This window comes from Oncorhynchus gorbuscha, linkage group LG23, assembly GCF_021184085.1.
Source record: "Oncorhynchus gorbuscha isolate QuinsamMale2020 ecotype Even-year linkage group LG23, OgorEven_v1.0, whole genome shotgun sequence".
Taxonomy (NCBI): domain Eukaryota; kingdom Metazoa; phylum Chordata; class Actinopteri; order Salmoniformes; family Salmonidae; genus Oncorhynchus; species Oncorhynchus gorbuscha.
In genome coordinates this window covers 18,374,179-18,389,138 of record NC_060195.1, presented here as the reverse complement: position 1 = coordinate 18,389,138, position 14,960 = coordinate 18,374,179, and the positions used below count along the sequence as shown (strand labels likewise).

Genomic DNA, 14,960 nt, shown 5'->3' with positions numbered 1-14,960 from the left:
CAAGGTGTCCCCATCCCAGAGTACAAAGAACCTTGGCGTAACCCTGGACATCACCTTGACGTTCTCTGTAAACATAAAAGCAGTGACTCGCTCCTGCAGGTTCATGCTCTACAACAGTGGTTCCCAAATTTTTTATAGTCCCGTACCCCTTCAAACATTCAACCTCCAGCTGCGTACCTCCTCTAGCAAGAGGGTCAGCGTACTCTCAAATGTTGGTTTTTGCCATTATTGTAAGTCTGCCACACACATACTATATGATACATTTATTAAACATAAGAATGAGTGTGAGTTTGTCACAACCAGGCTCTTATAGGACCAGGGCAATAATAATCAATTATTTTGCTCTTTATCAAATCAAAGTTTATTTGTCACATGCGCCGAATACAACAGGGGTAGTAGACCTTACAGTGAAATGCTTACTTACAGGCTCTAACCAATAGTGCAAAAAGGTAATAGGTGAACAATAAGTAAGAAAAATAAAAGTAAATCAATAAAACAACAGTTAAAAAAACTGTGAAAAATAAAGGTAGCGAGGCTACATCCAGACACTGGTTAGTTGGGCTGATTGAGGTAGTATGTACATGTAGATATGGTTAAAGTGACTATGCACATATGATGAACAAAGAGTAGCAGTAGCGTAAAAGAGGGGTTGGTGGGTGGCGGGACACAATGCAGATAGCCCGGTTAGCCAATGTGTGGGAGTACTGGTTGGTCGGCCCAATTGAGGTAGTATGTACATGAATGTATAGTTATAGTGACTATGCATATATGATAAACAGAGAGTATCAGCGTAAAAGAGGGGTTGGGGGAGGCACACAATGCATATAGTCTGGGTAGCCATTTGATTACATGTTCAGGAGACTAATGGCTTGGGGGTAAAAACTGTTGAGAAGCCTTTTTGTCCTAGACTTGGCACTCCGGTACTGCTTTCCATGTGGTAGTAGAGAGAACAGTCTGTGGCTGGGGTCTTTGACAATTTTTAGGGCCTTCCTCTGACACCGCCTGGTGTAGAGGTCCTGGATGGCAGGCAGCTTAGCCCCAGTGATGTACTGGGCCATACGCACTACCCTCTGTAGTGCCTTGCGGTCGGAAGCCGAGCAATTGATGGAAAGACCAAATGATGGAAAGACCTGTGTGTTGTCAGAGAAGAGCTCCAACTTCATGGCCTCAATTTTGTCCCGCACATTGAATATAGTTGCAGAAAGTCCCTGTAATCCTAGATTCAGATCATTCAGGCGAGAAAAAACATCACCCAGACAGGCCAGTCGTGTGTGAAACTCATCATCATGCAAGCGGTCAGACAAGTGAAAATTGTGGTCAGTAAAGAAAACTTTAAGCTCTCTCTCTCAATTAAAAAAAAACCTGTCAATCTTTTGCCCCTTGATAAGCACATTTCTGTATATTGTAAAAGCGTGACATGGTCGCTGCCCATATCATTGCATAGTGCAGAAAATACACAAGAGTTCAGGGGCCTTGCTTTAACTAAGTTAACCATTTTCACTGTAGTGTCCAAAACATCTTTCAAGCTGTCAGGCATTCCCTTGACAGCAAGAGCCTGCTGCATTGTACCCAAGTGGTGTCAGGAGCAACTGCTTGCAAGTACATTACCACTCCACTATGTCTCCCTGTCATGGGTTTTGCTCTACGAGTACAGATACCAACACATCTTGACCACCAAAGTCCATTTCATGTCACAAAACTGTCCAGTACTTTAAACAATCCTCTCCTGTTGTCCTGGTTTCCAGTGGTTTGCAGAAGAGGATGTCTTCCTTAATTGACCCCCAGAAGCGGTCTTCTGGTCAGACTCCGGGGACGGGCACATCGCGCACCACTCCCTAGCATACTTGTCGCCCATTTCCAGTCTCTTGACAACAAGGTTGATGAAATCCGAGCAAGGGTAGCATTCCAGAGGGACATCAGAGACTGTAATGTTCTTTCCTTCACGGAAACATGGCTCACTCGAGAGACGCTATCGGAGTCGGAGTCTGGTTTCTCCATGCATCGCGTACAGGAACAAACATCTTTCTGGTAAGAAGAGGGGCGGGGGCGTATGCTTTATGGTTAACGAGACATGGTGTGGTCACAACAACATACAGGAACTCAAGTCCTTCTGTTCACCTGATTTAGAATTCCTCACAATCATTATCTACCAAGGGAATTCTATTCGATTATAATCACAGCCGTATATATTCCCCCCCCAAGCAGACACATTGATGGCTCTGAACAAACTTTATTTGACTCTTTGCAAACTGGAATCCACATATCCTGAGGCTGCATTCATTGTAGCTGGGGTTTAACAAGGCTAATCTGAAAACAAGACTCCCTAAATTGTATCAGCATATCGATTGCGCAACCAGGGCTGGTAAAACCTTGGATCATTGCTATTCTAACTTCCACGACGCATATAAGGCCCTCCCCCGCCCTCCTTTCAGAAAAGCTGACCATGACTCCATTTTGTTGCTCCCTGTCTACAGACAGAGGTTAAAACAAGAAGCTCCCGCGCTGAGGTTTGTTCAACGCTGGTCCAACCAATCTGATTCCACGCTTCAAGACTGCTTCCATCACGTGGACTGGGATATGTTTCGTATTGCGTCAAACAACAACATTGACGAATATGCTGATTCGGTGAGCGAGTTCATTAGAACGTGCGTTGAAGATGTCGTTCCTATAGCAACGATTAAAACATTCCCAAACCAGAAACCGTGGATTGATGACAGCATTCGTGTGAAACTGTCAGTATAGAGACAAAGTAGAATCACAATTCAACGGCTCAGACACGAGGTATGTGGCAGGGTCTACAGTCAATCACGGATTACAAAAAGAAAACCAGCCCAGTCACGGACCAGGATGCGTTGCTCCCAGGCAGACAAAATAACTTTTTTGCCCGCTTTGAGGACAATACAGTGCCACTGACACAGCCCGCAACCAAAACATGCAGACTCTCCTTCACTGCAGCCGAGGTGAGTAAAACATTTAAACGTGTTAACCCTCGCAAGGCTGCAGGCCCAGACGGCATCCCCAGCCGCACCCTCTGACCATGCGCAGACCAGCTGGCTGGTGTGTTTACGGACATATTCAATCAATCCTTATCCCAGTCTGCTGTTCCCACATGCTTCAAGAGGGCCACCATCGTTCCTGTTCCCAAGAAAGTTAAGGTAATTGAGCTAAACGACTACCGCGCTGTAGCACTCACTTCCGTCATCATGAAGTGCTTTGAGAGACTAGTCAAGGACCATATCACCTCCACCCTCCCTGACACCCAAGACCCACTCCAATTTGCTTACCGCCCAAATAGGTCCACAGACGATGCAATCTCAACCACACTGCACACTGCCCTAACCCATCTGGACAAGAGGAATACCTATGTGAGAATGCTGTTCATCGACTACAGCTCAGCATTTAACACCATAGTACCCTCCAAACTCGTCATCAAGCTCGAGACCCTGGGTCTCGACCCGCCCTGTGCAACTGGGTACAGGACTTCCTGACTAGCCGCCCCTAGGTGGTGAGGGTAGGTAACAACATCTCCACCCCGCTGATCCTCATCACTGGGGCCCCACAAACAAGGGTGCGTTCTGAGCCCTCTCCTGTACTCCCTGTTCAACCACGACTGCGTGGCCACGCACGCCTCCAACTCATTCATCAAGTTTGCGGACGACACAACAGTGGTAGGCTTGATTACCAACAACGACAAGAAGGCCTACAGGGAGGAGGTGAAGGCCCTCGGAGTGTGGTGTCAGGAAAATAACCTCACACTCAACGTCAACAAAACTAAGGAGATGATTGTGGACTTCAGGAAACAGCAGAGGGAACACCCCTCTATCCACATCGATGGAACAGTAGTGGAGAGGGTAGTAAGTTTTAAGTTCCTCGGCGTACACATCACAGACAAACTGAATTGGTCCACCCACACAGACAGCATCGTGAAGAAGACGCAGCAACGTCTCTTCAACCTCAGGAGGTTGAAGAAATTCGGCTTGTCACCAAAAGCACTCACAAACTTCTACAGATGCACAATCACCGCCTGGTACGGCAACTGCTCTGCCCACAACCGTAAGGCTCTCCAGATGCATAACGCATCACCGGGGGCAAACTACCTGCCCTCCAGGACACCTACACCACCCGATGTCACACGAAGGCCATAAAGATCATCAAGGACAACAACCACCCGAGCCACTGCCTGTTCACCCCGCTATCATCCAGAAGGCGAGGTCAGTACAGGTGCATCAAAGCTGGGACCGAGAGACTGAAAATAGGTCAGACACAGAGGTTAAAGGTCAAATGTGTATTTGAAGCAAAAGTCTTTGCTATGGGTTCTGCTCTTGACTTGGGTTGATATTCACACTAGGTTTATAATGGGTTATTAGTATTGATTGCCTTTATTTTACTATTTAAATGTTATTCTACATTATAGATTTCTGTTGCTGATTTTCTAAAAGTGCTGTTGTGTTCTGAGTATAAACACTCTTCTTCATGACCTATGTGTGTAGGTGGTGCAGGTGACTATGGAGGACCTTCAGGGAATGGATTCCTCTAGACTGAAGAAGGCACTTACATAGCGACAGCGTCAGCAATGGGTAAATAAGTTAAAGGCCTTGGTTTGTTTATTTAAGACCTTTAAAGTTGTTACCACAACCACTGTTATTAAAGCATTTTACCCCCTGTTATTATTCATCCCTCATATTCAGACATCCATCCATGTACTGTGTGCTTTTGCTTCCGATTCGAACAAAGTCTAAATAAACTGGGATATCAATAGGAAGTGCTGTGGTTTTTGAGCAAACATTTACATATTATAAATTTGACCCAACTAAATATGAAGGTCAAACAAAGTGTGATTTCATCCATCCTGTGAGTGATAACGATGTTAGTAGAGGACAACACTGAACTGGATAAACATGTGTTCCGTTACAGCTTGATGTCATCCACCTCTGGCCTGCTCGCCTCCCTACCACTGAGGAAGTACAGCTCCCGCTCAGCCCAGTCAAAACTGTTCGCTGCTCTGGCCCCCCAATGGTGGAACAAACTCCCTCACGACGCCAGGACAGCGGAGTCAATCACCACCTTCCGGAGACACCTGAAACCCCACCTCTTTAAGGAATACCTAGGATAGGGTAAGTAATCCCTCTCACCCCCCCTATTTCTTTTGATTTTCCGTTTAAGATTTAGATGCACTATTGTAAAGTGACTGTTCCACTGGATGTCATAAGGTGAATGCACCAATTTGTAAGTCGCTCTGGATAAGAGCGTCTGCTAAATGACTTAAATGTAAAATGTAAATGTAATGTCATGTTGGGGCCTCCATGCCTTCTCGTAGTATTCATTCCTCTGACAGCTGTATGTCTGCCAAACTGCACAAGAAAGGACTATATGTCACGCAGAGAACATACTACTGTTTAAACACTACTAGCAACACAGCATTACATAGGCATTACTACAGTATTATTGGATAGCAACTCCCAGAGTTTTACATTTACCACGAGAGCAGTCTGCTTTGGTGACATAGTAGTAATGTCCAGAAGTTGTAGAGCTTTTTTATTATTATTATTTTTTTAAACACACATACACTACATGTCTGATAACATGTCCGATAATGGACTCATTACAGGCAAAGCCAGGGGTTTCCCTCTGTCTATGGGATGTAGATGTGTATCACCTGGATAAGCCCTAATGTGCCATGGTGCAACTTCAGCTGTACCGTCCATGAGGAGGATGAGGGGAAAGGGGATTGGTTTAGAGGAAAGTCTTACTGAAGGCAATAAGCAGTCCAAGGCTACAGCCATGGTAGAGGTAGAAGATGGGAACAGTGGAGCACTATTGGGAAACGTGATTAAAAAAACAACACAAAATGTCTAATTGTACAATCTTATTCTCCATCTTTATTTTAAAGTATAGCACAAAAACAAGTAAAAGTAGAAAAATGTTTCAGCATAATTTGTGCATTTTAATCCTTTGGTTTCACAATGCAGGCTAATCGTGCACCTCATTTCCCCTCTCTCAGACCACTCCTGGTATCCTCCGGCATAGTTGAAGGACCTGAAATTAGAGAAGGCAGACGTCCTCATTTACCGAAAATTCCCAAGGCATCAGACAGTATACAGAGCAGTATTGTCAAAACGTATACTCGTACTTTCGGAATCCCAGGCCTCGTGCCTTGTCTGTGGCCACGCCTCCTCGTCGGCCCATCTGACAGTGAAACACCACCTCAGGGGCATCCAGGGGGGGTTTGAGCACCCCGTATTTTGCCTGGAACTCAGCAGGGTCCAGCGCTAGGGCACTAGGGCACTCTCCACTGTATCAACTAGGAGAGGAGACACAGGAAGTTTACAATACGGCTCAATTTACAATAAAATAAATATACCAAAATAGCTGGCTCATTGACAACAACAATTCATCAATCCTGTTTAGCAAATTTTGGGCTGAATTATTCCCATGTGAATTGGGGTTCATTATTTTTCCAAAGGTTTGGACTCCGGACAAGTAAATCCCAATTGGACCTGAGAGTGTAACTCAACTCAAGGACTTCGACTGAAGCTCACCTGGAATATGGATTGATCCTGGAATGTGTCCTCTGTCTACCTCCTCTTTGGTCCGTACATCAACCTTCTGGGCAGTTGTTCTTGGCCAGAAGGGCCTTGAGGTCAGAGTAGGAGATATCCTTATCTGTGGAGAAGTCAATTTGCTACATGCAACACCATGATGTCAAGGCTTTACAACTACCTTCATGCTGCTTCCTGGCACTGACCATAACATTTCTTTGTGGAAATAAATGTGTAAGAAAATAAAAAGTATTCCACAAATGAGTCAGACAGTGAGATTACAGACATTGCCCCCAAAAAAGACAGAAGAAAAGTTGAGTCATTGCATGATAGCACACGACCAGCCACTTTCAAAGCACACATTGCCTATCAAATCCAAATATCCATCACTAACTATAACATTTTCCGACAGGATAGAACTGCAAAAAGGGGCGGAGTTGCAATCTACCACAGAGAGCCTGCAGAGTTCTGTCTTTCTATCCAGGTCTGTGCCCAAACAATTTGAGTTTCTACTTTTAAAAATCCACCTTTCCAGAATCAAGTCTCTCACCGTTGCCACTTGCTACAGACCACCTTCTGCCCCCAGCTGTGCCATGGACAACATATGTGAACTGATTGCCCCCCTTCTATCCTCAGAGCTCGTGCTGATCACTGCCTTATTGCTTGCGTCCGTCATGGGTCTGCGGTCAAACGACCACCCGTTATCACTGTCAAACGCTCCCAAACACTTCACCGAGCAGACCTTTCTAACCGACCTGGCCCGGGTATCCTGGAAAGATATTGACCTCATTACGTCAGTAGAAGATGTTATTCTTTAAACGTGCTTTCCTCACAATCTAAGTAGGGTAGCCTAGTGGTTAAAGCATTGGACTAGTAACTGAAAGGTTGCAAGTTCAAATCCCCGAGCTGACAAGGTACAAAATTTGTCATTCTGCCCCTGAACAGGCAGTTAACCCACTGTTCCTAGGCTGTCATTGAAAATAAGAATTTGTTCTTTAACTGACTTGCCTAGTGAAAAATAGGAAAAACCAGGAACATATATAGCCCGTGGTTCACTCCAGACGTGACTGCCCTTGACCAGCACAAAAACATCCTGTGGCGTACTGCATTAGTATTGAATAGCCCCCGCGATATGCAACTTTTCAGGGAAGTTAGGAACCAATATACACAGGCAGTTAGGAAAGCAAAGGCTAGCTTTTTCAAAAAGAAATTTGCATCCTGCAGCACAAACTCCAAAAAGTTATGGGACACTGTAAAGTCCATGGAGAATAAGAGCACCTCCTCCCAGCTGCCCACTACACTGAGGCTAGGAAACACTGTCATCACCGATAAATCCACAATAATTGAGAATTTCAAAAAGCATTTTTCTACGGCTGTCCATGCTTTCCACCTGGCCACCCCTACCCTGTCAACAGCCCTGCACCCCCCATTTCTCCTTCCGAGCTGGTCATGGGTGCACCTCAGCCACGTTCAAGGTCCTAAATGATATCATAACTGCCATCGATGAGAGAGAATACTGTATTCATCGACTTGGCCAAGGCCTTCGACTCTGTCAATCACCACATTCTTATCGGCAGACTCAACAGCCTTGGTTTCTCAAATGACTGCCTCGCCTGGTTCACCAACTACTTCTCAGACAGAGTCCAGTGTGTCAAATCGGAGTACCTGTTGTCCGGACCTCTGGCAGTCTCTGTGGGGGTGCCACAGGGTTCCATTCTCGGGCCGAATCTTTTCTCTGAATACATCAATGATGTCGCTCTTGCTGCTGGTAATTCTCTGATCCACCTCTACGCATATGACACCATTCTGTATACATCTGGCCCTTCTTTGGACACTGTGTTAACTACCCTCCAGACGAGCTTCAATGCCATACAATTCTCCTTCCGTAGCCTCCAACTGCTCTTAAATGCAAGTAAAACTAAATGCATGCTCTTCAACTGATCACTGCCTGCACCTGCCCGCCCATCCAGCATCACTACTCTGGATGGTTCTGACTTAAGTATTTGTAATTGTCCACATATTCTAGGTGTCTGGTTAGACTGTAAACTCTCCTTCCAGACTCACATTAAGAATCTCCAATCCAAAATTACATCTAGAATCGGCTTCCTATTTTGCAACAAAGCATCCTTCACTCACGCTGCCAAACATACCCTCGTAAAACTGACTATCCTGCCGATCCTTGACTTCAGCGATGTAATTTACAAAATAGCCTCCAACACTCTACTAGGCAAATTGGATGGGATCACAGTCCCATCCATTTTGTCACTAAAGCCCCAAAAAACTACCCACCACTGCGACCTGTATGCTCTCGTTGGCTGGCCCTCGCTTCATATTCGTCGCCAAACCCTCTGGCTCCAGGTCATCTGTATGTCTTTGCTAGTTAAAGCTCCGCCTTATCTCAGCTCACTGGTCACCATAGCAGCACGCGCTCCAGCAGGTATATTTCACTGGTCACTCCCAAAGCCAATTCCTCCTTTACCTGCCTTTCCTTCCAGTTCTCTGCTGCAATGACTGGAACAAATTACACATAAAAAAATAAAAAAATAACTGAAGCTGGAGACTCATATCTCCCTCACTAACTTTAAGCACCAACTGTCAGAACAGCTCACAGATCACTGCACATAACCCATCTGTAAATAGCCCATTTAACTACCTCATCCCATACCGTTATTATTATTTGTTGCTCCTTTGTACCCCAGTATCTCTACTTGCACATTCATCTTCTGCACATCTATCACTCCAATGTTCATTTGCTAAATTTTAATTACTTATCCACTATGGCCTGTTTATTGCCTTACCTCCCTTATCTTACCTTATTTGCACACATGTACATAGACTTATGTTCTATTGTGTTATTGACTGTATGTTTGTTTGTTCCATGTGTAGCTCTGTGTTGTTGTTTGTGTCGCACTGCTTTGCTTTATCTTGGCCAGGTCACAGTTGTAAATGAGAACTCGTTCTCAACTAGCCTACCTGGTTAATAAAGGTGAAATAAAAAATAACCCTGGTGTTACACTGACAAAATCAATGATTGACATTTGATCCAATGTACTGTCGTATTATGGCTCACAGAGATAGATGATCAAGCGGCGCTGCGAACTGCACGAAGAAGGTAAATGCACAATACAGTCGTAGAATACGTACTTACCTGAGTTTTCCATCTTGTTTATCGGTGCCCATTTGAATGGAATCTTCTCATGTTGTACTGTATTTCCTCATTCGTTCCATGTTGATTGTTTGAGCGGTAATCATTGGACGACATTCTTAAAAACGAGGCACTTCAGCCAGTATTGAAGCTTTAGCCAATCAGACGGATCTTCAACAGCACATCAAACTCAAGTTTCAAAATAAAAGTTGCATTACTGTAATAGGAACTTATATTACTTCCAACAATATTAATTTAGTTTTATCAAACTACTTTGTCCCTTCTGTTAAAAACAATCACTCACACAAACTCTGACAAAATTATGAAAACACTTTTATTAGAATTAACAATTGCTTTTGTTATTCATGAGTATTCAGTTAGTTTTATTTATTCTACACATGAATTTGACTGCCATAACTGCCCTGTCTTGATCCTTCTGTACGCAAGTTAATTTGCCAGCAAACAACCTGCAGTCTCTTTAGTCACAACGCCTCTTAATATTTTGTTAGGGTTATTTAGTTCACAAAAGTCCAAAGTTCTTTCATTCCTATATTCATAAGTGCAGGATTCTGAACAACCTGAGCACAGTGCTGGTGAGTCACTGGTGAGGGAAGCCATTTTGGCTCTGTCCCATCCCAGTTGCTTTACTCCTACATTCTCTCTAGGGGTCGCCTGTACTACTGAACCACTGTACCGTCTGTAATCCCAAAACTGGATCACAGTATTCCCTCCTTGCTGTAGGAGGGGTTCCCCAACCCCTTTGCTGAGTTTTCCCCTTTTTTACATGTCTGTCGCCTCCAGAGGACCAGGGTGACCAGGAAAAGGAGCAGAAGAAATCCCAGCCCCCCTCCGATAACCCCCGCCCTTATGGCCAGGTTGGTGGCCTCAGGGGGGTCGAAGTGTAGGCAGGAGAGCTTCGAGGGGGCGCTGGCCCCCGCCTTGTTCACCGCCTCCACACACACCTTGACTCCTGCCTCTAGTTCCCCCAGCACCCCGCTCCGAGAATCACTCCCGAACTGGAGAGGTTCTCCTCTTCGATCTTCGATCACGACCCGGTACCCAGATACCACAGAGGCTGGGGCGCACCACCGTATCTCTGCCCCACCATGAGCGCCTGGCACTAGCTTCTGGAGGTGTGGAGCATGAGGGAGCTCGCCTGCCCCACTTAGACCAGGGCAGAGGCATCCGGTCTGGGCAGAGAGCTGGGAGCAGGGGAGCTGGTTGTCCTGGCAGGGATGGTAGTCACAGGGCTTGGACTGCATCGGAACTAGAGTAGAAGCTGATGAGGATTTTATGTGGTTAGGAGGGAGATGGGAAGCATCCTCTTCAGTGTAGTCATCTTCGTCGTAGTCGAAGCCCACGCCGGTAACGTATTGGATCTTGGGGTATGTAACTGGTGGGGAGGTGGGAACGGCGTGTGTGAGAACAGGGCGGGTGTTGATGAGGCGGGTGGGAAGCAGGTCAGGGGTCAGTAATAGTAGAAGGAGCATTGCAGCCAAGTTCCAGCAGAATGACATCATCTCTGTGGAACAGAAATGGAAAGATTATAACCACAAGTCGGAATTACCTCCCACATTATGACCATGTGAACCCATACAGGAGGAGGCACAGGATACAACAGACAGAAAGATATGAATGATAATGTACTGTAGGAACAGTGCGTTCACAGAGAGATAATGTACTGCAGGAAAACCGGTTCACAGAGAGATAATGTACTGTAGGACAACCGGTTCACAGAGAGATAATGTACTGTAGGACAACCGGTTCACAGAGAGATAATGTACTGTAGGACAACCAGTTCACAGACAGATCATGTACTGTAGGACAACCAGTTCACAGACAGATCATGTACTGTCGGACAACAGGTTCACAGAGAGATAATGTGCTGTAGGACAACTGGTTCACAGAGAGATAATGTACAGTAGGACAACCAGTTCACAGAGAGATAATGTACTGTAGGACAACCGATTCACAGTGAGATAATGGACAACTGGTTCACAGAGAGATAATGTGCTGTAGGACAACTGGTTCACAGAGAGATAATGTACAGTAGGACAACCAGTTCACAGAGAGATAATGTGCTGTAGGACAACTGGTTCACAGAGAGATAATGTACTGTAGGACAACCGATTCACAGTGAGATAATGGACAACTGGTTCACAGAGAGATAATGTACTGTAGGACAACCGATTCACAGTGAGATAATGTACTGTAGGACAACCGATTCACAGTGAGATAATGGACAACTGGTTCACAGAGAGAATAAACTAACAAACCTGATTCTCAAGGAGTTAAAAAAAGAAAGACAGAATTAATTCTGTACAAAGGTTACAAAGATGGACAACGCTGCCCACCACATTTAGTCACTATTATACATAAAGCAGAGTGGAGTGGAGGCTGCTGAGGGGAGGATGACTCATAATAATGGCTGCAATGGAACGAATGGAAGGGCATCAAACCATGTGTTTGATGTACTTGATACCATTCCACCTATTTCGCTCCAGCCATTACCACGAGCCCGTCCTCCCCAATTAATGTGCCACTAACCTCCTGTGGTAGATAAGCATCCTGGGGTTCTATAGGAGTGCCAAATGTATGTAGGTGAAGGGTCACTTGTTAGGGCTTTAATAATGAACATTCATTGGCTCAGACGAGTAACCATTAAAAACACAACAAAGGGAGGATGGAGTGTCCACCAGCTAGTGCTCTCTTCTCAGTTGGCAGCGTGCCAGACAAATCTGTGGGAACCCGAGCTGAACTCTCAACACATGCTAGTCCTCTATTTAGCTTCCACATACTTTCATCTACAGAGTAACACAGCAACATTCTAAATGATTCAAGTTGTTGTATGGCTTAATCTGAGTTGATGTTGACTAGGTTAATCAATCATTCATCATCTTTTTAGGTGGGTGTGAAAATGCAAGAAACATGAGTACAGTCATGCTCTCAAACATCACCATAGCAACCAAGTGAAAGAAAACTATAACATACCAATGCGAGTAGTTCCATATTTTACTTTACCTGAATTGTAGAATAATAGGATATCTAATGTCTCTTCCCGCAATCCCTCTTCACTCTTCTTTGTTATTTTCTTAACTCTCACATTCTCTCTCTTTCCCTCCCTCTCTCTTTCTCCAAACCAGCGTCTTCTTTTATTCTCACCAAACTTTACCCTCCTTTTTTAACACCCCCTCATTTCTAAACTCCGTGCTCCCCCCCTCTCTTTCTCTCAATTCAATTCTCTCTATCTCACTCTCTCACTCCAGGTCTCCTTGGCTCTTTCTGTTAGGGGGAGGGTGTACTGTTCGTATGTGTCCCTCCTTGCATACTAATTTACTCATCAGTAGCAGTAGGCAAGCTTGAGCTGGCTTGTTTGTGTGTGTCAGTGTGTTTTTCTATGAGGAGGTATATAGTATGTTGGCTGTTCATGACATAATTGTATGAGAAAGTGCCCATGTATTTTTGTGTGTAATGTATGTGCATAGAACACGAGTTTGGGATCAGATCCTTTTAAAGCATGTGACTCACATACTCACATTCCAGTGTGTGCAGGAGTGTGTCAGCGTGTGTGAGGGTGAATGCTTGAGTGTGTGAGGGAGGGAGGAAATGTTTGAGCATGCATGTGTATTGTTACAATCTCCATGGTGTGCATTGTTGCAAACCTGAAGGATAGGGGTTGGGCTCCAGTCCTTATAAGGAGTGCTGGCAAGGCGGACAAGCTGGGACATGACAGAAGTACCAGCATCTGACTGATAAAGAGAGCGAACCAGGAAATCAGAATCAAAGCAGGAATCACTTAGCTTCCTCTTTGTCCCATGCTACACCGCAAATACTACCGCTACCCAACACCTCACTGATACCCCCATACCCTGAGTTGTTATCTACTACTACAATCCACAACATGACACCTCATCTTGACTATAAGATGTGGTCACCTGATACTACCCCCAACATGTCAACTTAAACCTAAAATATTATGAGTTGTAACTTTATTGGTGGGTGTTATGCAAGGACTAGTCTATACTTATCTGAAGTTCAAGTGAATCATTTATGTATGAAGAAACAATGTATGTATCATGGAGTGAGACTATAGGTATACACCGTGTATTCGGAAAGTATTCATACCCCTTGACTTTTTCTACATTTTGTAATGTTACAGCCTTATTCTAAAGTGTATTTAAACACGTTTTCTTCTCATCAATCAACACACAATAGCCCATAATGACAAAGAAAAACATGTTTTTAGACATTTCTGCAAATTTATATATAAAGAAAAAAGCAAAAATAAATTGACATAAGTATTCAGACCCTTTACTCAGCACTTTGTTGAAGCACTTCTGGCAGCGATTACAGCCTCATGTCTTCTTGGGTATGACACTACAACTTTGGCACACCTGTATTTGGCAGTGGTGTAAAATACTAAAGGAAAAATACTTTAAAGTACTACTTAAGTCGTTTTTGGGGGTATCTGTACTTTAATTTACTATTTATATTTTCGTCTACTTTTACTTTTACTTCACTATGTACTTTTTACTCCACTATGTACTATTTACTCCAAACATTTCCCCTGGCACCCAAAAGTATTAGTTACAATTTGAATGCTTAGCAGTAAAGGAAAAAGGTCCAATTCACACACGTCCCTGGTCTTCTCTACTGCCTCACTCAACATAAATGCTTTCCTTTGTAAAGCATGTCTGAGTGTTGGAGCATGGCCCTGGCTGTCAAAAAAAAACAAATACAAAAATGGAATTGTGCCGTCTGGTTTGCTAAATACAAGGAATTTGATGTATAGCATTTACTTTTACTTTGTACTTTTATTCAAGTATGACAATTTAGTACTTTTTCCACCACTGTACTAAAGTCCATTTAAAATCAGTATTTTACTGGGTTACTTTCACTTGAGTCATTTTCATGACTTGAGTCATTTTATATTAAGGTATGCCATTTGAATACTTGTTCAGGCCTACCATAAAGGCCTGATTGGTGGAGTGCTGCAGAGATGGTTGTCCTTCTGGAAGGTTCTCCCATCTCTACAGAGGAACTCTTGAGCTCTGTCAGTGGTACCAACTGGTTCTTGGTCAACTCCCTGACCAGTGGCGATTTTAGAATGTAAATCTTGGTGGGGGAAACAAACATTTTTGGGGGGGATGCATACCAGCAAAGCCACTACACAACACAACACAAACAAATACATGAATTGCACTACAACGGTGACAAACCGTGCCCACAAACCTACATAAAGTTGTCCCTACAGCAGTGTCCCAACAGCAGAGTCC

The 14,960-nt window shown here is 44.3% G+C and overlaps 1 protein-coding gene and 1 pseudogene across 1 annotated transcript; both read right to left on the bottom strand.

Moving 5' to 3' along the window:
* Nucleotides 1-5,859: 5,859 nt before the first annotated feature.
* On the bottom strand, nucleotides 5,860-9,932 carry LOC124011687 (annotated as a pseudogene).
* Nucleotides 9,933-9,999: 67 nt separating this feature from the next.
* Nucleotides 10,000-12,940, bottom strand: LOC124011686 (leucine-rich repeat neuronal protein 4-like). Its single transcript, XM_046325169.1, has 2 exons — nucleotides 12,706-12,940; nucleotides 10,000-11,206 (listed from the first exon to the last, which is right to left on the bottom strand). The coding sequence occupies exon 2, from the start codon at nucleotides 11,202-11,204 to the stop codon at nucleotides 10,401-10,403; it is 804 nt and encodes a 267-aa protein (XP_046181125.1). The 5' UTR covers nucleotides 11,205-11,206; nucleotides 12,706-12,940; the 3' UTR covers nucleotides 10,000-10,400.
* Nucleotides 12,941-14,960: the final 2,020 nt, after the last annotated feature.